The following is a 22502-nucleotide window of genomic DNA, read 5'->3' as shown; positions in this document are numbered from 1 at the left end:
TCTCGGTGTGTTACTCTTTTTAAACTTAGACGCTTTGGCGGACAACCGTCTCTATGTAACTGCAGTGTAAGAACAAGCAAGATAAAGCCAAAATAAAAACCGTATGTAATTAAAAAGAATTTCAATTTTTAATTTGGGAAAATTCACACACTAAACGAATATTAATTTCATAATTCTCAAACCAAAAAATGAAGATACATATTTAAATACAAAAATATTTTTGCCCCCATTTTTATAAAACCCTCAAAGCTTATCAGCTAATTTTTCGAAATTTGTGTATAGAAATTTCGACGTATATTTTTATACCACAATCCATATTTTCAGTGTTTTTAGTGGTGAATTAAGACAACGGTACTCTCCCAAGCTTCTTGAATCGATATCTATCGATACCTGGTCAGCTGGAAGTAAGACCGCAGCGCGAAGTGCGATAGTGTGACCGCAGGGAGTAAATTTGAACTGTGTCGGAGTGTGCGTGCGTGCAGGTGTGTGTGGGAAGTTGCAGACAGAGAGAACAAAGTAAAAATTTGAAAGGTAAAAAGCTGCAGCTGCTGGAGAGAAAGACTAAAGCGGACGATTCACTGCCATGGCCAAGGTTATATCGCAGGACACCTTCGACGATGTGGTGAAGGAGAACGTGGTGGAGTTCTCCATGACTCCATCGGAGGCGAAAGAGGAGACCATCAAGCAGTTCGAGGCGCAGGTAAGTAGAGCCGATGAGCTAATTTATCCAGATGACTCACTTAAATGGACTCCTTGCAGGGCATCAACCTGGCCAACATCATCAAGGACCTGTCCGTCAATCCGCAGACCGGGCAGCCCGTCATCAACGAAACGGTTGACAAGATCAAGGAGCACATTGGCCAAAAGACAGAGGACGTCACGCAGCTGCTGGAACAGCTGGCCACCTTGGATGCCGAGTGCCAGAAGTCCTTGGCCCATCGGGTGCTAGCCGGCAAAAATGGAGCCCACGATGCTCTGATTACCCTGCTGGAGGAAACCCTCTCCGCGGACTCTCCCAATGAAACGCTGATCAAAAAGTCCCTGGAGGCCGTCAACAGCCTGACGCACAAGCAGCCGGATCTGTTTGATGCCGAGGCCATGGCTGTGGTCCTCAAGTTGCTGCCCTTAAAAGTGGAAAGCCAGGATATCACTCTGCTGACTCTTCAGTGGCTGCAGAAGGCCTGCATCATGCACGAGGTGAACCGCCAGAATATCATGAACACCCCCGCTCTCAAGCTTATGAAGCCCCTCCTGTCCAAGGGAAAGGATCGTTTGGTGAGCGAGCTGACCGCAGTCTTCCGCTTTCTGGTGCTGGACGACGACATCCGCGTGGAGTTTGGCTGCGCCCACGAGCACGCCCGCCAAATAGCCAGCGAGGTGTTGCTGCCGCTGGTGGAACTTCTGCCTGCCTACCAGGATCCCAATGTGCTTGCCGATCTGCTGCTCACTATTGGAACACTGGCTGTGCGCCAGGAACTCTGCACCGCCATCGATGAGGCTGGTGGCCTGAAGTCTGTCTTCCAGATCATGAGCGTTAATCTGGACGAAGTGCGTCTAAATAGGGAGGCCTTGAAGTTGCTCCGGGCTCTGGCTGGCCACGACTCTGTGAAAGCTCACATCGTCCAGCAGGGCGTGGCCCCTATAATAAAGCAATTGCTGGAGACGCACCAGAGCAACGAGAACATCGTAGCCGCCGCTCTAGCCTGCGTGACTACACTGACACTCCGGGTGCAGGAACACAGTGCCGCCTTCTTCGACACTGGAATTGCTGAGGTGATCGTGGAGGCAATCCGCGCCCATCCCAAGCACAAAATCGTCCAGCGGAACGGAGCCTGGGCTATTCGCAATATGGTGTCGCGATCGCGAAACCAATGTGAAACCTGGATCTCCTTCGGCGTCGAGGATCTACTGAACGCGGCGATGAAGGAGCATCCTAGCGTGGAGCAGGACATCAAGGCGGCACTGCGTGACCTCGGCTGCAGTGTCCACCTGCGGGAGGAATGGACGGGAACGGCGGAAAAGAAGATTGCTGCCTGATCACACATTTGCCTTTTGTATTTTTTATATATTTACCGCTAACTTATTACTAGTGCCTAACTCATTCATTGGCTAACTAACGAAATCGGCAATCCTCAATAGCAATCGCACGCTAATACCCAACTTGGGCAGTCTCTTATAATCACATGGCTGTGGACTTATTTGCCCAGGTTGAAGTTCCGCAGGGAGCCGGCTTTTAGGCGCTGGTTGACATTCCGGGAGAGAACGGCAGAGGGTCTGCTACTGGCCGGACCGTCTTCTTCGGCGCGCTGCGCGAAGGGATCGATCTTTTCAGAGCCGCCCATTCCATTGTACACAAAGTTAGACCCTGTGGTGGCCGCCAAGCCAGTGCTGCTCGAGCTGCCCAGCAGCAGACGCGGCTTCTTGAAGATTGAGTACTGCGGGGATTTAATCCATTAGAACAATGCCATTTGCTTAAATTGATGCGCCTACCTTTTCACTGAGATCACTACTGGTTTTCCGTATGGTTCCGCTGGTCATACTCACCCCGCCGACTCCCTTAATGGGAGATATTTTGGACTTGGCCAGGCCTATGCTACCCTTGGTGTTCAGCAGATGGGCCAAGCCCACGCTGCTGGATTTAATGTTGAGATACGGGGAGGTGGACTCTTCGATCCGCTTGATATTCTCCTTCTACAGAGTTGGAGAACATTAATAGCTGAAGTTTGCTTATAAATGAAACTACTCACAACTGTAGGAGATATGGTGCTGCGCCTCTCCTCCCGCTTTAGGGCCAAAATGTTGCTATTTAGACCACGAGAAGCGTTAGGAGAGTCCAGGCAAATGGTCTTGCTCTCCAGAGACTGAAGCTGAAAATAAAGTATAGCTCATAAGGCAAACGCGAAGTATGAAAGTAAACCATGCGAACCTTCTCCTGCGCCTGGTAAAGATCGCTTTCCAGGTGGGAAACACGCTCCTCTAACTTGCTGCAATGGGGAGAGCAATGATTAATGACGATAACCACTTTTTCGATATGGTGGACATACCGTTTAAGTTCGATCTCCTTGCGCAAATCATTTTGCACCAGTTTGACTACGTTCCTGAGTTCCGACTTCTTGCTCTCGCATTGGCGCAGCTCCCGCTTAAGTGTGGACACCCAGTTGGCCAGGACGTGTGGATCGGCCTCGTTCTTGAGCAGGCGCTCGGCATCCGCCGAGCCAGCCGCCAGAATGGCCGACACGCCCTCCATGGCCTGGATCTGTGACTTTAGGGATTTGTTCTCCTTGCGCAAGCCATCCACCACATGAGCATCGCTCTTGAGAATGCTGATCTGCTCGGCATAGCTGCTGATGAGGAACTCCTTCTTCTGCACTTTCTGCTCCAGACCAGCTATGGTTTTGCTGCAAGGAAATGGAGAGGATTAGCCAGGAACTGGAGGGAATTGCTAGGCGAGGACTCACAGGCACTTCTTTTGCGTCTCCTTCAGATTCCGCATCTGCTGCTCGTCCTTGCTGCGCTCCTTTTCGATCATCTTCATGGACAACTTGGCGTTGTCCAGCTGCTCCTGCAGGGAACCCACATCGATGCGACTCACATCCAAGTTGGCCAGGTTGAAGTAGACCCTAAATATGTTACGGGTAGTGCACTTATTACGGCACTGGGGACAGGTCTTTGATCTGCAAAGGATTTAGAAACACGTCATCGAAGATTACACATATCCTTTTTTTGGTTTCCCCACCGATCGAGCCATTGGTTGAGGCAACTGTGGTGGAACATGTGCCCACAAACTGTGGCAAACACCTCGTCGGCCTGTCCAAACAATTCGGCGCAAATTACGCAATTTAAGTTCAACATTTTTGGCACAATTAACTACATAAAAACAGTTATTACAAAACAACAACAAAAAATGCACGCCGCACAGTTTGCGCGCCCAACGAAACACAGCTGACTGCTATCGATTTCACCACCTCCGCAAGAGCAAAATTCACCACTTCAGCAGATGAGGGGATCGATAGATTTGTCATTAAAAGTCAAACCGTTGGCTAGTTTTACGCTTTTCTAGCGGGTTTATTTTTTAAGAGGTAATATACACTTGTATCCGCGAAAAAATCAATTTTTTTGCTGTTTCCTAAAGTTTTAGTTTTAACAAAACTAATACAAAATGATATAGTTTTTTATAGCTAACTACTACAGCTGGCTACCCAAGCAAACTTAAACATCAAACGCGATTTTCTCGATATGCTGTTTCCCCGAGAAGGGTTTTGCGGAAATCGAAAATGTAAAAACATTTACATAGGTAGTTTAATCAATTATCTTGTCGGTAAACGAATAATTTTGGAAAAACACCGTAAGGCACTTAAAATCGATAAGGGGCCCAGCAGTTCGTCTTTACGGTAAATAACAAATAAAATCTAGCCTTTTCCCGCTGTTTCTTGCCACCTCAACGGGCCAATCGATACCTGTGCCAGCACTGTCGCGCCGTTTGCGAAAGCACACCGTGCGCTTTCGATAGTGCGACAGTGCCATCGGTGCCACCACTAATAGACAACTATAAAAGTCGTCGAATAGCAATAATAAATAGGAATAGTTAGAGATTTGTGCATTTAATTCCGTTCGTTAGTTGCGTTCCAATCGACCGCGGGCCCCAGTGAGCTAACTGCACTTGCACCCGAAGCGGAAGCTGGGCGAAAAGGTGTTTAACTTGGCGTGCGCATTTCGACACCTTTGTCAACGCTGATTCTTATTTGGTGGACCGACGACCAGTGCACACACACAGAAGCGCGCACACACACAGGCAGTCAGGCATTCAGAAGTGTGTGGAAGGGGCAGACAAACAACGGTGCGATAACAACAACAATCGGCAGTGATCGCGGCGAGAAATGGAAATGGCCAACAACATGGTCGGCAACAACAGCAGCGGGAGCAGCAACAACACCACCTACGGCAACAGCTACAACAACAGCACGGTGGACAGTGGGCACAGCTCGCAGGGTGGCAGTGGCGGCGCCGAGGGGGCGGGAACGGGGGCGCGGCTGCGGGACGTTTGCACCATCCTAAACGCAGGCGCCACCGCTTACCAAATCCCAACAGGTGGGTGTGCCTACGACCACATCATCGCCCTGATGCGGAACCTCGACCTGCAGGACGACGGCATTGTGCTCAACTCCAAGATCAAGACCATCGAGACGGACTACTGCAACATTGTGCGCGACGAGTCGATGCTGTGGTATGTGTTTTCCCCTGGTTCGATCCATTCCGTTCCCAGCGTTCGTCCATTGATGATTAATAATATCATAAGTAGTGTGTATGCTCGGTGCCTCTTTTCGCGTATAAATACCCGGTGAGGGGATACAGTGCGTTGCGGTAGCATAGGGCCTTCGATAACGCAACTTGTTGCACGTTTCTCCATTTCGATAGACGATCAGACAAGCCATATTTATGAGTTCCTATAAAAGCTAGCATGACTAATAGGCTTATTTGAGGAGCTTATGCCATTCCTTCGTTGGTTAGAACTTTTCATAACATTCTTCAACTGAATTAGGTGATTTTCTTTTGCCATGAAGAAATTTAGCACGTTCTTCACAAGTTCTCCACTAATCAAAGTTCAGGAATTTAATTATTTTATGCTTTGTACTCGACCCTTATATTCTTATTATTCCTTTAAATAGGAACCTATTTGAATTTTAGTAATTTTTCGGTATGTTTCCAAATCGATTTATATTTTCGAAAAGCACCGTCTTTTTGAATATTAATCATTTTATAAATGTATTCTAAATAAATTAAAATTTTTAATTTTTGCTATATTTCCAAATCGATTTATACTTTCGAAAAGCACTGTCTGTGTAAATATGTGCGCACAAGTTTGTTGTTTGCGACCAGGTTGCTCGAACGTCACCGTGTCTTAAAAATTTACAGCTTTCATACAAATAATCACGGCTAGAAAGACATCGGCGCCATCGATTCAATTCAAAGTGAACACTTTTCCCTCCGATTCTCTCAGGCTCATGCTCAAGTTAATTGCTGAGCAAATAGTTCGCAGCTTGGGCTTATCAGATAATGCTGCTGTGCCTGCGATCCGATCGTAAAAATGTGTTTAAAAACATACCAACAGTTGAGGGTAAAATAATGGGGGCGTTTAGCAACTTGTGGTGAAAACCATAACAATAAATCGTAGTATACGAAGGAAATGAGCGTGCATATGCATATTATAATTTAAGGAAATACACAGATCTGAAAATGAGGCTCTAAAAATAGGGGAACCCGTGCAGGTCTTTGTAATTAACAGTGTTAGTCATAGAGATGGTTCAACCTAATGTATTCTAGTAATAATCTTTTATTCTACTCTCATACGCAGCGAATCCATGGAGTACCTCAATGACAAGGCGCTTGGCGATGGTGATACTGCGCTGAAGTTCGCCCTGCTTTTCTCCTCGCGAAACTTTGACGCCCTGGCGATGAAGGAGACGAAGGTGCGAAGCGCAATGCTCAAGATCCTGGAGACGAACTTCCTTAACGCGGACACATACCGATTGCACGACAAGAATCGTCTGTACAACTCGATCACGCTGCTGGGCGAGTACTACCATAGGGTTCGGCTGGCGGACAATGCCCCGATCACCATTCTGGGCGAATCCCTGCTGGACCTGCTCACCCGCGAGCTGAACGACACGTCGGTGGTGCTGGGGACTCGGATCGCCCGTCTGGTGCTGTCGCAGATCACGCTGAACGGAGAGATCATGCGCAAACGCCACAAAGCGGAGATCGATTTGCTGCTATTCCACGTTCGCCGCCATTTGATCATGCAGCCAGCGCTGACCGCCAAGGTGAAGGCCATGCTGCTGATGGTGCTGGACCTCTTCTACAGCCACTTCAAGCACATCGGACACGACTTGGAGGCCATGTACACCAACTTCTTGGTTGTGGAGGATGGCGAGGAGGATGGGGTCAACAACAATGGCGCCAGCCATCCCTCTGAAGACGGCCGCCCGCAGCAGCAGCAGCTTCAGCATCAACAGTCGGAGAACGGCAGTAGTGCCAACACCTCTGCCCAGGACCAGGACTCCTTCGATCCTCCGCCGACGACGAAGAAGTGGAGCGAACAGGTTTGCGAGGACTCCTTCTGCGACATTGGCTACGGTGAGGCGGACCAGGGCGATGACAGGTACTCGGAAGCTGGGGGTCACTCATATCCTGCCAACAACTCTGCTGCACTTGGCCACCGGCGTCGCGGATTTCAACCGCGTCAAGTACCTCGGCCTCTAAAGCCGCAGCAGCCACAGCATCACCAGCAGCATCAACAACCACCCAGCATAGAGTATGTATTAAACTTTTAGTGGTGAAGAAATGAATCAAGAACAAATTATATATCAGTATAGACTGATAAGAATCTTTTGATGCTCTGATAGGTATTCAAAAAAAAATGATTTATTAAACTTATTTGTATAATACAAAAAATTGCAATTGTGATTTATTTATAGGGAAATTTCCAAGATTGAGTCAAGTCCATTAAGTAAGTCAAGAAAAATCTATTAATTCAAAAAAATTCATTTGTTTTCGAAATAATTTTTGAATTACAGCAAAACTTTGCTTTGATTTCAATTTATGTTTCTTGGTTATTAAGCAATTAAAATGTGACAAATTAAATGGTGATTATTAATCAGCATCTTTAGTTTAATTTTTGAAAACAAATTTAAACATGAAGTATTTATTTGTAGTGTAGTTTGATTAGTTTTTGAGTTGACTTTTTTTGTATAAATATTATATTCAACCGATATAACCGTGTACATCGTTGACAGCGCCAACTCCGACCAGTATCCATCCATGGCCAGCAGCGAGGATCGGGACGAGAGCAAGCCGCTCCCTAGCTGGCGGAAGACACGCTTCAACCGCAATCACGACGGCGACCAGACCAACGGACGGTCGCGCGACCAACAGCGGCGGTTCAGCGTAAGCTGCGACGATGATCACCACAGCGTGCGCAGCGAAGGCGGCGGGAACCTGCGACTTTACAGCATCCACGACCGGAGGAAACACTCGCAGGAGCGGATCGAGCGCAACATGTCTGGCGGTGGCAACTACAACAGCATCGTCAACTCAAATTGGGATCAGCGGGATCGCGACGATCGCAGCGAGCGCTCTTACATTAGTAACTACGAGCGAGGTAACAACTACAAGCGAGGTGGACGGTTCAACAACCGCAACACCTACGACAAACCGCCGCGATTTCAGAAGCAACAGCAGCAGCAACAACAGATGCAGCAGCAACATCAGGGAGGCCATCAAAAAATACACAGCGATACCTGGCGGCGCTCCAACAACGCCATAAACGTTGGCTATCAGGATGAGAACTGTGCATACAACTCCAACGGACCGGAGTCGAATAGTCGCAGCTCCTCCAGGGCTCGCACTCTGCCAAGACCGCCAAAGTCTCAAATGGACAAGACGGGCTATAGGTATAACCAGAGTCCCACACATGGAGGCGGCGGTGGTCCGCGATTCCCGCGCTACAGCAGCCAGAGTAGTTTGGCCAGCGAAGCATCTAGCTCGTTTGATCGCCGCCAGCAGACTTCGCCGCAACATCAGCAGCAGCATCAGCACCAGCGGCATCGCCATTTCACGCGCCGCTCCCAGCCAGACGTCCATCAACCCCAGGGCGAGGACAACTGGCAGGCTCAGGGTGGTCAGGGCCAGGAGCAGCAACCCTCTGGTAAGGAGGAGAGCGAGCTGGTGCGGAATGCCCAACAGACCACAAAGTACATGAACTATCTGTCAGCCCAAAAATGAAACAGACAAATAGGTCGTCCTTAGGGCAGCAAAATACATTTGTAAACTAGTTAATATAGTTTATAGAGTCATCCCCAGCCACTTCCGCATATACTAAAACTGTTTTCAAGTCTGTTTAAAATTTTTTCGTTAGTCCCTGAAGTGTAAGCCGTAATTGTATCCTAATGGAGGTGTATATCCACGTAGACTGTTTTTCGTCTTCAACTGAGCTCAAATGTTTAACCAATTCAGCCCAATCACAAATCAGATCCAACTCAAATTCAGGCTCAATTAGTAAACGAAATACAACACATGCATGCATTATACATCGGATCCAATCAATTTGTAAATACCAATAATTATATATATAAATGTCTTATGTAGTCACACACCACATAAACACTCCCACACAAAACACAGTCACACACTCATTTTTATATTTATATATACAAACTGTTTAGAAACTAAGTACAAAGTCAATGAAACAAAAAAAAAACAAAAAAAAATCCTATTTCTATTGAAAAGTAAAAGCCTGTTGGTTAAATGTTAAAAGCATGTTGAGCATATAAATTTGTATTTTAGCTAAATATATACATATATATTAAATGTCATGTTACAGTGCAGATTGGGCAGATTTATTAAACGAATTATACAAGCTAAACGTATTTTTAAAGCAAATTTTGTGAGGCCCTCTGTTGGAACAACAGAGCCAAGCCGGAGTGCAGAGAAAAATATGAATTGTAGAGATATACGAGTAGTCTTATATAAATAATTATGTTCACAACATGCGTAGGTTCAAAACACTAATCAGAAATTACATAGCGTCTAACACATTTTAAATAAAAATAATACATCATGAAGATTAATTAAGCAGAAAAGCTTTTTTATATTTTATTTTAACAAGGGACAACGACCAGTACCTCATAGTCAGGTATATTTAATTCCAGACCCCGATGTGGTATGTACATCACCTCATGAGATGGATGCACTTTTCCCAGTCGCATGATTCCTTTATATTGGCCACGTCCCGTGTAGGTTACTTCTCCATCCTCAGAGTATCCGGTTTGAAGGGCATCCGATGAGTAACTTCCTTTCGTGCCTGGGACCCATTTGTAATGGCAATCGGTCAGAACTAGAACTTCCAGTTCGGTGGACTCGTAGGCCTGGCAGTCCCAAGAACATAATGCTGTTTTGGTCCTTGCCACATAGCTCGCTGGCAACAAATCATCGTTCAGGTAGACGCGAGCCACATATGTGCAATTGCCTTTGTCATCAAAGCCACATTTGACCACGCCTTTCGGAAGCTTTTTTAAATGAATATCCAAAGGAACCCATTGAACAGGTAGTTTAAATGGCTGCTCACCTTCACCATCCTGTTTATTTGAGAAATTTAAATATATCCGGCGTATGCTATCCCTGTGACAGCTCCCTCGGCATTGGGGGCAATTCAGGGACAAATTTAGCCAACGCGTAAGACAGGATTTGTGGAAAATATGACCACATTTGGCGGACGAAAATATCACATCCCAGGGTGTGTAAAACTCGGCGCATATAGCACACATAACTCCGAGAGATGACGATGGCTTAACCCGGGCTTTGGCTTCCATTGGATTGAAAAATGTTTACGATTTACAAAAATATAAGTTTTTATGTAAAGAATTGAACATTACTTGGCTGGGTCAGCAGTAAATGAACACAAGACAATCTGTTCAGAGAAACCTAGCACCCTCTTATTTTACCTACTTAGAGATTTCCGTTCTTATCAATCTGGCCGGCTTAAACAGCTGGTTATCTCTGCTATACACTTTGAATCGACGTTTAAGATAAGGTATTTGAATTGTCCATTTAAAGATTTATAATTTGGACAAATTCCTGGTAAGCTACACAAAAAAAAAATTATGTGTTTCGTCCTTGAATCAAGTATTTTCGGAGTCAAAAGAAAATTGCGTTTTACTTAAGAAGTACGTCGTTCATAAATCTACACTGTTTGCATTTAAATTTAGTAGGTGTTTTTTCTGAGTGTAGAAATTAGAAATACTTGTAGAAAAACCTTATGCGAAATATACATTATAATATATAATCTGCAAATATAGATATTTTAGGCTTGAAGCTGAACGCGGTCATTTTTAAATGATCTCATTTCTATGTGTTGCATACTTACATGTGCCATATCTGATAAAAAAAATGTTGATAAGTAATAATTGAAAAAAATACTCTTTAAACGCGATCTAAACATTAATAAATAAAGAAGTTTTTTGATTCGTCTTTTATAATTTTCAAATCTTTATTATTTGCTAGCTATCATGCTGATCAGTGCAAGCAAAAGCAACTGTACAATAAAATTTCGGGAAATGTAATAGATTAACATTACTGATAAGGCTCGAGACAGAAACTTTGAGGTAATATCATATACCTATTGGGTTAGGGAGAAATTTAGTATCGGGTGTTGAGGATTCAGAGGTGACACTACACACTCTTAAATGTAACAGACGTACATATACATAACACAGATTCATACAATAATAAGGCGTAGGTGTTTCAGGATGCAGCAGCATTAACGTTCGGCCTGCTCGCGTGGTGTGACTACCAGGACCTCGTAGGTGTTGACGTTGACCTCCTGACCCCGGTGAGGGATGTACATAACCTTGTGAGAGGGATGCACTTTACCCAGTCGAAGAATGCCCTCGTAGATCCCGCGACCCGTATAGGTGACCTCATGCGTCTCGGAGTAGCCCGTTTTCAGGGCATTCCGTGGATAGGTTCCATCCTGGCCGGCCACCCACTTGTGGTCACAGTCGTTCAGCACCAGCAGCTCCACATCGTCCGTCAGACGGTGGGCCCTACACGCATGCGATCCAAAGGCAGCCTTCTTCTCTGGCACATAGACGGAGGGCAGAAGATCATCTTGGTAAAAACCTCTGGCCACATAAGTGGGCAATCCGTCCTCGTTGGTGCCGCACTGCACCGCTCCCTCAGGCGGCAGGTGGGAGTCCGGAAAGCTGTTCCTGTCGAGATCCATGGGCACCCATTCGATGGGCATTTTGGGCGGCTCCTGATCATCGTACTCCGTGGCTTCGGAGAAGTTCAGATACAGCCGGTGGACGCGATTCCGGTTGCAGGCGCCCCTGCACTGCGGGCAGGTTCCGGACGTGTTCAGCCAGCGGGTGAGGCATTCCTTGTGGAAAACATGACCGCAGCTGGTGGTCGAGAAGATTATGTCGTTTGCCCGGAAAAACTCGTTACAAATTGCACACAGAACGTTCAGCGAAGGCGATGAGTCATTGGTAGAGGCTGCGCCTTCTGCGGCGGTACTTTCCATGTTGTCAGTCTCCATGTTTTTGTGTATATGGCGCCGAGCATTAGCAAGTGCTGTCCTCCTGTTTTATTCCAGATTTATTTCACAATGCCCGGAAAACGATTCATATCATTTCAACTGCGCTCTGCTTAATTAGAGATGGTACCAAAATAAATACCAAATTTACTGCTATTTTGAAATAAAGTGGTATTTTTTCAATACTGCTAGAAAAAAAGCACAAAAACATCTGGGGTATTCCCAAAATGGTTGAATTGCTGACTGGTTGAAATTTGGTCTGCTGTTTATCAGCTCTTCCATAAAAGCTCCATTTTCAGAAATTATGCTGGAAGCAATAGTCGTCACATTATTTCACATTCACATTTTAGTAGCAGAAGTAAGCATTATTTACTTGAAAATCAGTTTTGAAAGTAAATTTCTAGTTCTTCTTGCCTAACTAATAATTTTAGGCATTAACTTATAATGAAAAATGAGATATTACGTGTTTTTAGTTTCAAAAATGTTGACAACTGGTCATAGGTTTTGGGAAATTCGACAGAAAACATTTAGGGTCGGTCTCTCAATTCCTGATATTTTCTGCAGAATTTTCAACAACTCATCATTTTAACAGTTTAGGGAATAGCCAATAAAAATTTGTAATTAAATTTCTTAAACGAAAATTGTGGTGATAAATAGTGGGAGTAATTAATTAATTTAAAAGACAGTAAACTGACATAAACTTTACACATCACTTGGGAACTTTGGGTGTTTTATTAGGAACTTTAATTCAATTAATTATTTTACGCTTTAAATTACTTCAAAGTGCCTAAAGTGGAAATAAAAAAATAGAAATAAATCAATAACTATAATTTTTGAACAAGAAAAGTATGGTTCTACTACTCGCGGCAGATTATCGATAACAGCTAGTGATGGGGCCAATCAGCTGTGCATCGGCCTGTTCTCATTTGTAAGTTAAAACGCATTGTAACGCACTTTGTACGCTTACAGGCGCACTTTCGGTACAAATGCCTTGTTTTCTGTGCACTCAGATTGTCGATGAAGCAATCGGCAACATAGAATTCGCGTCGGAGGAGGCCGATTCATTGGGCCTGCGATGCATCATCGAGAAACACTTCTGGCTGCAGGTAAACAAAACTCGACACCTTTTCCGTTGGGTACTATCAACGAGGATTCCCCACTTTCAGATCCCTGAATCGGGCAGCGGCTATGTGTGCGGCGCCTGCTGGGAGCAGCTGCTGCTCTTCCACAACTTCTATTTGAGTGTGGAGCAGGCCCACAAGGCGCTGCAGCAAACGGTTCCGGAGGATACGTCTCCTACAGAAGTTGATGCGCCCCAAGGACCCTTGGTCAAGAGCGAGCAGGCTGAGAGCGTGGCCGCTGCCGTGAAGCGCCGACGAGGACGACCCCGTAAGGAACCTCCGAAGGATGCCAGCGAGGAATTGAAGTGCGTGCTGGAGCAAATCAACCTGAACGAGATAAAAATCGAGTTCCCCGAGGCCGATTTAACCATCGCCGATGTGCTGGAGGATCAGGTGGAGCACGAATACCTTTCCGACGAATGTATCAGCGGGGACGAAAAAGAGGATGAGGAGGAGGAGCAAAGGGAACCCCAGCCGAAGATAAAGCGAAAGGCACGCGGACGGCCAAAGGGACGTGGACGGGTGCGACTAGCTGAGCGGCCCAGTAAAGACGGTGTGCCCAACACTAAGAAGTCGCAGGAGTTCAACGACTTCATCCGCGAGCACTACAAAGTCCAGTGCCATATCTGCAGCTCTCCCATGGAAGGCTTCTCCGAGATGCTAGTGCATGTCCGACGCGAGCACAAGCAGCGCGGCTACTCGATGTGCTGCAACCGCAAGTTCTGGAAGCGGGGGTACCTCGTGGACCACCTGCGCCGTCACCAGGACCCTGAGCTCTTCAAGTGCTCAATCTGCGCGCGCGTGATGGGTCACCGCCGCAGTCTGGAGCTGCACATGCGCATGCACGATATCAAAACGCGCGGTCGCCTTTACCATTGCGATCACTGCTCCAAGAGCTTCTACAGCGCCGTTGTTTGCGAGCGCCACAAACTGACGCACGTTCCCCGGGAGCAATGGCAGGTGAAGTGCACCCACTGCGAGAAGACGTGAGTGACCAGATTACACAGTTTTCTTCATATCATAAACGTTATTCTCTGCAGATTCCCCACCCAGTACACAATGCAGCAGCATGTCAAGCTGGTCCATTTGAATTTATATGCTAAGATCTGTGATGTCTGTGGAAAATCGATCAGAGGACGCGAAGCCTTGGCCAGGCACATGAAGGAGCACACTGGCGCGCCACAGGCAGCGATTAAGTGCCACTTGTGCGACTCCACGCTAACCACCAAATACGGTCTTGCGCGCCACATAAAAATGATGCATACCGCCGAAAACCTGAAACCGATGCAGTGCCAGTACTGCCTAAAGATCTCGCCCAGTCTGCAGGCCCACCAGCACCACATTAAGTACACCCACAATACGGCGCGTAGCCATCAATGCCCTATGTGCGAGAAGGCCTTCAAGCGACCAAACGAGCTGAAGGTAATCTTAGCTAAATTATTCACCGCTTTCGATCAGCTATTAAGCAAATGTCTTTGCAGGAACACATGACAACCCACACGGGAGAGGTTTTATACACTTGTCCCCATTGTCCGCAGACCTTTAATTCCAATGCCAACATGCATGCCCACCGGAAGAAGGTGCACCGCAAGGAGTGGGAGGAGAGCCGCCACCAGCGGTTCAGTCGTTCTCGAAAATCGGACACAATTATTGCCTTGAGTGTACGCAAGACCACGGAGACTAGGCAGGATGTCGAGGCAGGAAATGGGGAAGCGATTTCATCACCCAATAGCCCTGGAGCAGAGTGCTAGCACTATGGCCCTTCGACCCAATAAAAACCAAATGAGACACTATGGCTGTTGTTGTGATCAGAGCGACTCGAGGGCAGAATGTCGAGGCAGGAGGTGGAGAAGCGATTTCATTACCCAATAGCCCTGGAGCAGAGTGCTAGCACTATGGCCCTTCGACCCAATAAAAACCAAATGAGGCACTATGGCTGTTGTGTGATCAGAGCGACTCGAGGGGTAAACAATTTGTGAGATCTTTAATGGAAAACCCTGATTCGATGGGATCAACAGGCTGAATCCGGTTGTGGTTTCCGCTGGCTTCAGTGATTTCCAGGACTAAATTCTTATATTACTTATTTTTATGGGGACAAGATAATTGTAATCTGGGAGAAATGTAATCGTCAGACTTAAGGAAAAACTTTTTGAGTGGTTTTATAATAGAATACAGCGGAATATCTATGCACTACTTTATAGTATGCACTTTGAATTTTATTTTGACTTACAGACATAATATTCTAATTTTGGTCAAAAGTGTGAAACAAAATATGTACAAATTTGATGTTTGTCACGATATTTGTCTCTATTTCTTTATTTTATATTTGTGTTTACCTTATTTTAGTCACATTTAAAATAATAAAGTCTGGAAGGGTATTAAAACTTTTGTTTGCCGTTTTCGTTAAACCTAAAGTGTATGAAAGGCCTTTATGCAACGTATAAGAAAAAGATAAACGAAAAGAAAGCGTATTTCGTTTTTTTTCGTGTATCATTTAAAAAAAAAATACCGCATCAAAGTCAGAGTTAATTCCATATAAAGGCTTAAATATTCAAATAGTCACTGGACCAAAATTTGTATTTTTCAAGACTTTGTTTAATTGCACACTATTACTGTGACGCTCTTCAAGATTTTGTTCTTTATCGCTGCCTTTATATTGTTGAATGGTAACTAAAAACAATACGAAACGGATCTTTTCCGTTTTATAAGGCGGGATTTAATTTCGCGCCTCTTATTGGCGCCAAGAAATCGATTACTATCGATTGTTAATGAATTGGCAACCAACATTACATCTTTGCGTATTTGAAATAAGGTCTAGTCTAATTTAAATCCGCTAATTGTTTGTTTTATATATCTAAGTTCAGGTCTGACTTTCTTTTACATAGAAAAAAAAGTACACACAATAGAAGTAACACCCGATAGTTTAATGAAATAATATCCTTCAGAAGTTAGAATGGGTTTTGAAGGTCCGAAAATATTATTTTTTCCAAATTTGGGTAATATCTTACCCTAGAAATGGTTAAGTTATTTAACTGACAAGGCTTTTAAACTACAATTCTAACCCCCTATTATTTATTTTTGACTACGCCCCCGCCAGCATCCACCTGGCTCAGCTGTTGCAGTTGTCTCTTTCGCACGCACAATCGTGAACGTGTCAACTCAACGCTTTTGTTTTCCCCCGAGTTTTCCTTAATTTTGGCCATATTCCGGACGAGATGGTGGACGACAGCACCCGGAAAACGCTGAGCAACATTCCCCTGCTGCAGATACGCGCTGGGCCCCGTGAAAAGGATGTGTGGGTGCAGCGGCTGAAGGAGGAGTACCAGGCACTGATCAAGGTATTCCAGATCCAGATACAGTAGTCATATCCAGAGATTCCACTAAACTATCCCCGCTCACAGTACGTGGAGAACAACAAACAGTCCGGCAGCGACTGGTTCCGACTGGAGTCCAACAAGGAGGGCACCAAGTGGTTCGGAAAGTGCTGGTACATGCACAACCTGTTGAAGTACGAGTTCGACGTGGAGTTCGATATTCCAGTGACGTACCCAACCACTGCGCCAGAGATCGCCCTTCCGGAGCTCGACGGCAAGACAGCGAAGATGTACCGCGGCGGCAAGATCTGCTTGACGGATCACTTCAAGCCCCTGTGGGCCCGCAATGTTCCCAAGTTCGGCATCGCCCATGCCATGGCACTGGGTGTAAGTATAGTCCCTTGTTATCTTGTAGTAACAAATACAGATCTCTACAAGACTATTCCCTTTTCACAGCTTGCTCCCTGGCTGGCCGTAGAGATTCCAGACCTCATCGAGAAGGGCATCATCTCGTACAAGGAAAAGTAGCTAACTAAAATACATAGATGAAATAACTCGCAACTGGCAACAAAACAATGAACAAAGTTTGATATGAAAGTCATTTATCTTTGCGTTTATTAGTCAAAAGTCAAATTGGAAAAGATCATTCTGCGTTCCTCCATCGTCGCGTATCCTAGGTATCCTAAGTGGTAAGAATTTCATTTGGTTGATTCGGTTTGATCAGTGAGCTTGCTCCTCGTCATCCCCTTAGTTCATGTGATTATGGTTGTTGCGCTGCGAGGACTGGCGCCATGTATCGGACCAGATTGAGCTGGGCGAGGTGAAAGGATCGTACTGCGTGGGCAGACTCTCGCCGGGAACTGCAGTTCCATTTACCGCTCCCGCTAGGCCCGGTTCTTGTGCAAGGTTGTGCGTCTGGGGTGCGTTCTGCTCCAGGCCTGGCGGAGGACGCATAACACCCATGCTGGGTGTGGCGTCTGGCCAGGAGGTGTATCCCAGCGGCGACCAATTGGTGGCCCAGTTACTTGGCTCCAAATTCGATAGCAGCGAAAGTTTTTCCTGCTGCATCTGCTGATACTCCAGTTTCTGGGACTGCTGTAAAAGCAGCTGCTGCTGTATGATCAAGTCGCTTCGCTGCTCCCATTGCTGCTTCTCCCGTTCCCGTTGCTCGTAGTTAACTGTTCGAGAAAAAGATGATATACATTAGGAACTTATAAACTCGTAATTGCAAGAGCTACTTACCATCTGGAGTTGAGAAGTCCACCTCTGCGTTGGCAAACAACGAATTGCTGGCCGTAGCTGAAAGAGGTTCCCACAACGATGTCACAGTCGGTGGCGTGGAGTTCTTGCGGCTGTCCCCGATCGGTCCTAGATCACTCGAAGAAGTCCCGTGACTCCAACCCAAGCCGTTGTCAGTGGGCGCGATTTGCGGCGTCCGCACCACATCCCGGAAGGAGGCGCGACTGCTCATTTCCCAAGGAGAGCTGATGCACTTCAGAGCATCCGGCGAGGATGGCGGCGTGGCGTTGTTTGTGGTCTGCCCAAAGTTCAGCTTCTGACGCTGCTTCCGCTCCGGCTTCTTGAATCCAACTCCAGCACTTCCTGAGCCATTCGTCAGCTTTTGCTCCTTGCGGCGCTCCCTTTCCCGCTCTCTTCCCGGTGTCTTGCCCATTTTCTTCGCTGATCCGTTCTGTTCCTTAAGAACGCGTGGCTCTGGTACCTTGTTGGGCTTGGGCGATATGTTCTCCTGTTGCGGGGGACTTGGTTTGGCCAACGGCTTTTCTTGTAGATCCACGACCGGGGTTGAGGGTTCTTGCTTGGGCTTGGATGCCGCTGGGGCCACTGCAGAAGTCGGTTTAACCTTCTTTTGGGGACGAACTTGATTTGAGATGGGAGCAGCTTGGGGCGAAGGCGTAGAAGATTTTTTAACCGGCTTAGCTTCCGGTATGGGTGCTGTAGCAGCAGGAGCAGCAACAGCAGTAGTAGGAGGAGTAACTGGGGTGCTCACCACCGTCTTTGGTTTTGCTTTTTGAAGATGCTTACTCAGAGCATTCATGTCCATGCTCCATGGTGACCAGGACTTTGACTTTGACTTAGATGTCGCGTTCACTACACTTCGCTTGCGTAGTTCTTTAACTTGGCCATTTCTGGCCTTCTGCTGTTGCACAGCCTCCGCTTTAGCCGCTGCCTCCTCCGCCTGCAGCTTCACTATATTCCGTAGATTAAAAGTTGGCTGCAAGGGTCCTTTGTTCCTGGCCGCATCATAGGCACTTTGCTGAGCCATTATGGCTTTCGCATCAAACACAGCCGCCACCAGAACCAGACCAAAGCTGGCCAGAAGCACGACAAGTGCGGCGTTCTTTAGGGAGGTCTCCCATCCGGGTCTCACCAAAAGAGAGGCGCACAGCTCCACACTTTCCGCAGGCATTTGCGCTAGGAGATGATAGCTTATATCGTAGGTGAGGTTTGTCAGCAGCGTAAGGGAGCGTTTGACCCTCGAGGAAGTAAAGTCCGCGCTGAAAGCAATTTCCACTTTTCTGGTTTCGTTCTCGCCGAGATCAAATCCCTCGCAGTCCATCACCTTGAAGCCAAAATCCTCACAGGGCAGAGAGCCAATTAGGAAGCCTTCGATCCTCATGGGTATTACACCCGAGTTGCGGGCAGTGAAGCTACGGGTGGCTACCACTGCCCCATTGCCTGATTGACAACCCTGAAACTGGTCAGTGGCCATTTCGAAGAGCAACGGCGATGCGGATCCCGGCCGACGATTCCCAAAACGGAACTGCGACTGCACGGCACGGGCCTGCAGCCAAACGGCCTCATACAATGTGAGATTGCTCCTTACGTGGAGCAGGGTACAGTATTTCTCCGGCATCTGGGCACTGAAGGTGATGGGGATGTTTAGACTGGCACCTCCTGGCAGCAGGATGGGATCGCCGGCATCTGGCAAGGCAAAAACCTCCTTATCTGTCAGATAGCAACTTGTTGAGCTGACGTCGATCACCTCGTGCGGTAGAGACAGCTGGGTACGGCGTGCAAAAGCCGGATCCGAAAGGAAGTAATCGAGCAGAAGCGGGTTCTGTGAGGGATTCGTCAGCGTGATCCACTGCCTCTGTACCTGGCCAACCTCTATAGCCGGTGTAGGGGGTATTGGCTGAAACTGCACCAGCTTTGGCCACTCAATGGGTATGGAAAAGTCCAGCTCTAACGGCGGTAGCTCCTCGCTATGTAGCGTCAGAGACATGGACGACAGCTGGCGTCTCAACTGCCTGAAGAGTTCCGTGCGCTGCCGCAACTCCACTCCGTCATAGAGGAGATTATTGTTGATAACGCCACCGTGTCCATCGCCTCCTCCTGGAACGCTGGGGAAGATGGCTAGATCATTCGTAGACTCCCTGATGTAGCACTGATTCCGACACAGTGCCGCCGGCTCGAAGTAGATGCGCCCAACCTTGGTCAGCGTTTGCGGAGCAATCGTAGTGCCCTTGGCGTTGAAGTCCTTGAAACGCAGGCCCGCCGGAAGAGCAAAGGATACGCCTTTTACATGCACCGGGTGTGTGAAGCTGGAGCGGATGCTTAGCACGGCGGTGCACATTTTTCCAGGAAAACAGTTTTTGAAGTTGAGCTGCTCCTGCTCAATCTCCAAGTGGCCCACCGAGGCCTCGAATTTTACGCGCACGCGAATCACCTCGTACGGCGTCCACACTTTAAGGGTTCCAAACGTGGCATCCGCTTCGTACGTCTGGATGGCCACCTTAAACACGGCGATCTCACCGGCGCGAAGCTCTGTGCATAAATGCCAACCCTTTGTCTCATTCTCGGCACTCACCAGATGTTGGCCTCCCGTGGAGCGGCAGCCCAGGAAGGTGCACTGCGAGTAGACGGTTTTTGGGTGCTTGAAGAACCAGTTGGTAATCTTCACGGGCACCGGGTTTTCGTTGCGGAGAATCACGAATCCGTCGCGTGACATCTCAGCAAATGGCACAGTGCCCAGATCTAGCTCCAGGTTGTGTGCCTCCTCCTCCAGTGGACCCTGGAAAAGTTTAAGCACAAATGGCTGCGTGGACACATGTAGGCGTCCACTGCATGAGACCAAAGGAATCTTAAAGACCGTGACGTTCGTCTCGATCCTCAGGAAGGATTTAAACGCCACCTGGTCGTTCAGCAGGTTCAGGCGCAGGAGTTCCACGGACTCGCCTGGCTGAAGAAGTATCCTGGGTTCGCCCACTGGGGTTACTTCCAAAATAGATTCGTCAACAGGGTCTGTGAGACTCACGTTGAATAGAATAAGAGGCATGGCGAAGTTGTTCCGCACCACCAGCGATCGCTTCCTCTCCAGCGGTGCACTTTCTGCGCCTTCTGCGGAAGTGGTTACAAACTTTGTGACGTTTCCATCGAAGGAGAGACCTCCATGGAAGATCTCTGCCCGCACCACCACGGTGAATGACTGATCCGTCTCGGGAATGGAACTGGTCTGGTTACTTTTGATCACCAGCAGATCATTAATGGTCTCGCTGCCTTCAAACAGCCTGGGATCCAACATGATGCTCGTGTTGTTGGCGTCGAACGAGAGACCCGGAATCTTGCGTAGGTAGCTGCCGAAGAGCAGGCTGCTATCGTCGTTCCGAACATCCAGCTTGAACTGGAGGACATCCGGAGCATTTAAGGTGGCCACACGGCCAAAGTCCGCCAGCGGATTGCGGACGTACGGAGAATGCTTAGGCAGGATCTCGAACTCGACGGGAATGACCAGGACGTTCTCCTGGCCAAGATCCAGCTCCGGCTCGGAGATCTTGATGCGTATGTAGGCGCTGTGGTTACCAGCAGTGCGGCCATGGAAGGAGATCCTAATGACCGGCTTCAAAGTGTGCGGCGGTATCTCCCACAGATTCTGTGGACCCTCCGACCCGCCGCTGGGCAGCTCCAACTGGAACTCGCCGCCGCTACTGTATATCTGGAAAAAAGTGGTACTTAATAATGGAACTGCACAGCTCTAAAGTGATTTTACCTCGAGTATCTGCAGCGGCCGCTCGTGCGGATTGTACATATGGATCTCTGGTGTCAGAGTCGCATTCATGGGCGCCTTGATCCCCACCAGCGGCTTCAGTCGGTACGGGCACTCGCTGCCCTCGCCCCGCACCGCCAGCTCGGCTTGGCCGAAGGAGGTGTGGATCAGCAGATCGGCGGCAATGGCGCCCAGTTGCCGCGGCAGGAATACCACGCTGAAAGTGGTATTGCCTTGGGGCGGCACCTCCCTCGAGCCCAGGAAGCTGCTGTAGAACGCCGGACTTGGCCCGGCCACCGCGTTCAGCTGGAGCGTTCTATTGGAGTGCTGGTTGAACAGCGTCACCGTCTGAGTGCGCGCCTGGCCGACGGACCACGTTCCAAAGTCTAGGCGGGACGGCACGAGCCGAAGGTCGCGCAGCAGTTCGCCCAGGTCATGGACTGGCGGCTCCTGGAGTCCCAGGAAGTTCTCCTGCAGCACCTTCTCGCCGCTGGCACTCAGTGTGAGCAGGACGATAAGGATGAGCAAGAATAGCCGTGGGATCGGCCTCAGCTGAGTTTGTGTGGGCATGGCGTCTGTCTTGCCGTGTCCCTCTGTGTGTGAGTGTGTGTGTTTTGGGCGGCGGTTGCGCTGCTCCGGGTGGCCCACTTCCTGTCCAGCTACTAATCTCGATCGGGGTTTCCTTGGCGCTGCGTTTTATTTATATTATCCAATATCGCTGGCTAAAAATATTCGATTTCTGGTGTTATTTATCCAACTTATCGGATCCTCTTCTTCTTCGATATCAGGAGGATACTTTATTAATCTAAAAAATACCAAAAATACCGTCATTTATATAAGGGTAACCATATTTTACAGTACTTATTGCCTTGTTACACCATGTCGGGTATCCTATCGAGGGAGCCAATAACCCGTTCCTTCAAAAAACCTCTGGAGTATATATTTGATTACAAAAGAACACTTTTTAGTAA

The 22502-nt window shown here is 47.6% G+C and overlaps 7 protein-coding genes across 8 annotated transcripts; 4 read left to right on the top strand and 3 right to left on the bottom strand.

Moving 5' to 3' along the window:
* Positions 1 to 459: 459 nt before the first annotated feature.
* Positions 460 to 2179, top strand: LOC108018219 (armadillo repeat-containing protein 6 homolog). Its single transcript, XM_017085738.4, has 2 exons — positions 460 to 700; positions 760 to 2179. The coding sequence occupies exons 1-2, from the start codon at positions 584 to 586 to the stop codon at positions 2035 to 2037; spliced, it is 1395 nt and encodes a 464-aa protein (XP_016941227.3). The 5' UTR covers positions 460 to 583; the 3' UTR covers positions 2038 to 2179.
* nopo (no poles) lies at positions 2045 to 3948 on the bottom strand. The gene is made up of 7 exons (XM_017085739.4): positions 3737 to 3948; positions 3459 to 3674; positions 3045 to 3398; positions 2927 to 2984; positions 2748 to 2867; positions 2491 to 2691; positions 2045 to 2435 (listed from the first exon to the last, which is right to left on the bottom strand). Exons 1-7 carry the CDS (start codon positions 3850 to 3852, stop codon positions 2196 to 2198), a joined length of 1305 nt encoding a protein of 434 aa, XP_016941228.3. The 5' UTR covers positions 3853 to 3948; the 3' UTR covers positions 2045 to 2195.
* Positions 3949 to 4506: 558 nt separating this feature from the next.
* Positions 4507 to 9626, top strand: LOC108018149 (myb-like protein AA). Of its 2 annotated transcripts, XM_017085614.4 has the most exons (4): positions 4507 to 5224; positions 6353 to 7312; positions 7476 to 7507; positions 7794 to 8249. In XM_017085614.4, exons 1-4 carry the CDS (start codon positions 4878 to 4880, stop codon positions 7946 to 7948), a joined length of 1494 nt encoding a protein of 497 aa, XP_016941103.3. In that variant the 5' UTR covers positions 4507 to 4877; the 3' UTR covers positions 7949 to 8249. The 2 variants fall into 2 exon arrangements, with proteins under 2 accessions (XP_016941103.3, XP_016941102.3); XM_017085613.4 differs by lacking the exon at positions 7476 to 7507 and having other exon boundaries at positions 4508 to 5224; positions 7794 to 9626.
* Positions 9627 to 11018: 1392 nt separating this feature from the next.
* LOC108017821 (uncharacterized) lies at positions 11019 to 12228 on the bottom strand. Its single transcript, XM_017084971.4, has one exon. The coding sequence runs from the start codon at positions 12092 to 12094 to the stop codon at positions 11315 to 11317; it is 780 nt and encodes a 259-aa protein (XP_016940460.2). The 5' UTR covers positions 12095 to 12228; the 3' UTR covers positions 11019 to 11314.
* Positions 12229 to 12995: 767 nt separating this feature from the next.
* Positions 12996 to 15415, top strand: LOC108017776 (transcription factor grauzone). Its single transcript, XM_017084899.4, has 4 exons — positions 12996 to 13197; positions 13258 to 14198; positions 14253 to 14634; positions 14694 to 15415. The coding sequence occupies exons 1-4, from the start codon at positions 13078 to 13080 to the stop codon at positions 14961 to 14963; spliced, it is 1713 nt and encodes a 570-aa protein (XP_016940388.2). The 5' UTR covers positions 12996 to 13077; the 3' UTR covers positions 14964 to 15415.
* A 901-nt stretch (positions 15416 to 16316) lies between these two features.
* Positions 16317 to 17127, top strand: Ufc1 (Ubiquitin-fold modifier conjugating enzyme 1). The gene is made up of 3 exons (XM_017085487.4): positions 16317 to 16550; positions 16614 to 16913; positions 16983 to 17127. The coding sequence occupies exons 1-3, from the start codon at positions 16428 to 16430 to the stop codon at positions 17052 to 17054; spliced, it is 495 nt and encodes a 164-aa protein (XP_016940976.1). The 5' UTR covers positions 16317 to 16427; the 3' UTR covers positions 17055 to 17127.
* On the bottom strand, positions 17112 to 22304 carry Tmem131 (Transmembrane protein 131). The gene is made up of 3 exons (XM_017085486.4): positions 21535 to 22304; positions 17769 to 21480; positions 17112 to 17704 (listed from the first exon to the last, which is right to left on the bottom strand). Exons 1-3 carry the CDS (start codon positions 22099 to 22101, stop codon positions 17274 to 17276), a joined length of 4710 nt encoding a protein of 1569 aa, XP_016940975.3. The 5' UTR covers positions 22102 to 22304; the 3' UTR covers positions 17112 to 17273.
* Positions 22305 to 22502: the final 198 nt, after the last annotated feature.

The sequence above is a fragment of the Drosophila suzukii genome, chromosome 2R, assembly GCF_043229965.1.
Source record: "Drosophila suzukii chromosome 2R, CBGP_Dsuzu_IsoJpt1.0, whole genome shotgun sequence".
Lineage (NCBI taxonomy): Eukaryota > Metazoa > Arthropoda > Insecta > Diptera > Drosophilidae > Drosophila > Drosophila suzukii.
The sequence above is the reverse complement of the archived record's forward strand: the minus strand, read 5'-3'. Positions and strand labels throughout refer to the sequence as shown.

What these genes read in the sequence shown, in the direction of transcription:
- nopo (XM_017085739.4), bottom strand. Translation starts at nt 3,852, where the DNA reads ATGTTGAACTTAAATTGCGTAATTTGCGCCGAATTGTTTGGACAGGCC. An exon ending in GAGACGCAAAAGAAGTGCCT is followed by an intron (nt 3,399 to 3,458) that starts GTGAGTCCTCGC and finishes ATTTCCTTGCAG; the next exon opens with CAAAACCATAGCTGGTCTGG. An exon ending in TTTACCAGGCGCAGGAGAAG is followed by an intron (nt 2,868 to 2,926) that starts GTTCGCATGGTT and finishes CTTTATTTTCAG; the next exon opens with CTTCAGTCTCTGGAGAGCAA.
- Ufc1 (XM_017085487.4), top strand. Translation starts at nt 16,428, where the DNA reads ATGGTGGACGACAGCACCCGGAAAACGCTGAGCAACATTCCCCTGCTG. An exon ending in AGTACCAGGCACTGATCAAG is followed by an intron (nt 16,551 to 16,613) that starts GTATTCCAGATC and finishes CCCCGCTCACAG; the next exon opens with TACGTGGAGAACAACAAACA. An exon ending in CCCATGCCATGGCACTGGGT is followed by an intron (nt 16,914 to 16,982) that starts GTAAGTATAGTC and finishes CCCTTTTCACAG; the next exon opens with CTTGCTCCCTGGCTGGCCGT.
- LOC108017776 (XM_017084899.4), top strand. Translation starts at nt 13,078, where the DNA reads ATGCCTTGTTTTCTGTGCACTCAGATTGTCGATGAAGCAATCGGCAAC. An exon ending in TGCACCCACTGCGAGAAGAC is followed by an intron (nt 14,199 to 14,252) that starts GTGAGTGACCAG and finishes TATTCTCTGCAG; the next exon opens with ATTCCCCACCCAGTACACAA. An exon ending in AGCGACCAAACGAGCTGAAG is followed by an intron (nt 14,635 to 14,693) that starts GTAATCTTAGCT and finishes ATGTCTTTGCAG; the next exon opens with GAACACATGACAACCCACAC.
- Tmem131 (XM_017085486.4), bottom strand. Translation starts at nt 22,101, where the DNA reads ATGCCCACACAAACTCAGCTGAGGCCGATCCCACGGCTATTCTTGCTC. An exon ending in GGCCGCTGCAGATACTCGAG is followed by an intron (nt 21,481 to 21,534) that starts GTAAAATCACTT and finishes ACTTTTTTCCAG; the next exon opens with ATATACAGTAGCGGCGGCGA. An exon ending in GGACTTCTCAACTCCAGATG is followed by an intron (nt 17,705 to 17,768) that starts GTAAGTAGCTCT and finishes TTTCTCGAACAG; the next exon opens with TTAACTACGAGCAACGGGAA.
- LOC108018219 (XM_017085738.4), top strand. Translation starts at nt 584, where the DNA reads ATGGCCAAGGTTATATCGCAGGACACCTTCGACGATGTGGTGAAGGAG. An exon ending in TCAAGCAGTTCGAGGCGCAG is followed by an intron (nt 701 to 759) that starts GTAAGTAGAGCC and finishes GACTCCTTGCAG; the next exon opens with GGCATCAACCTGGCCAACAT.
- LOC108018149 (XM_017085613.4), top strand. Translation starts at nt 4,878, where the DNA reads ATGGAAATGGCCAACAACATGGTCGGCAACAACAGCAGCGGGAGCAGC. An exon ending in CGCGACGAGTCGATGCTGTG is followed by an intron (nt 5,225 to 6,352) that starts GTATGTGTTTTC and finishes TCTCATACGCAG; the next exon opens with CGAATCCATGGAGTACCTCA. An exon ending in CAACAACCACCCAGCATAGA is followed by an intron (nt 7,313 to 7,793) that starts GTATGTATTAAA and finishes CATCGTTGACAG; the next exon opens with CGCCAACTCCGACCAGTATC.
- LOC108017821 (XM_017084971.4), bottom strand. Translation starts at nt 12,094, where the DNA reads ATGGAGACTGACAACATGGAAAGTACCGCCGCAGAAGGCGCAGCCTCT.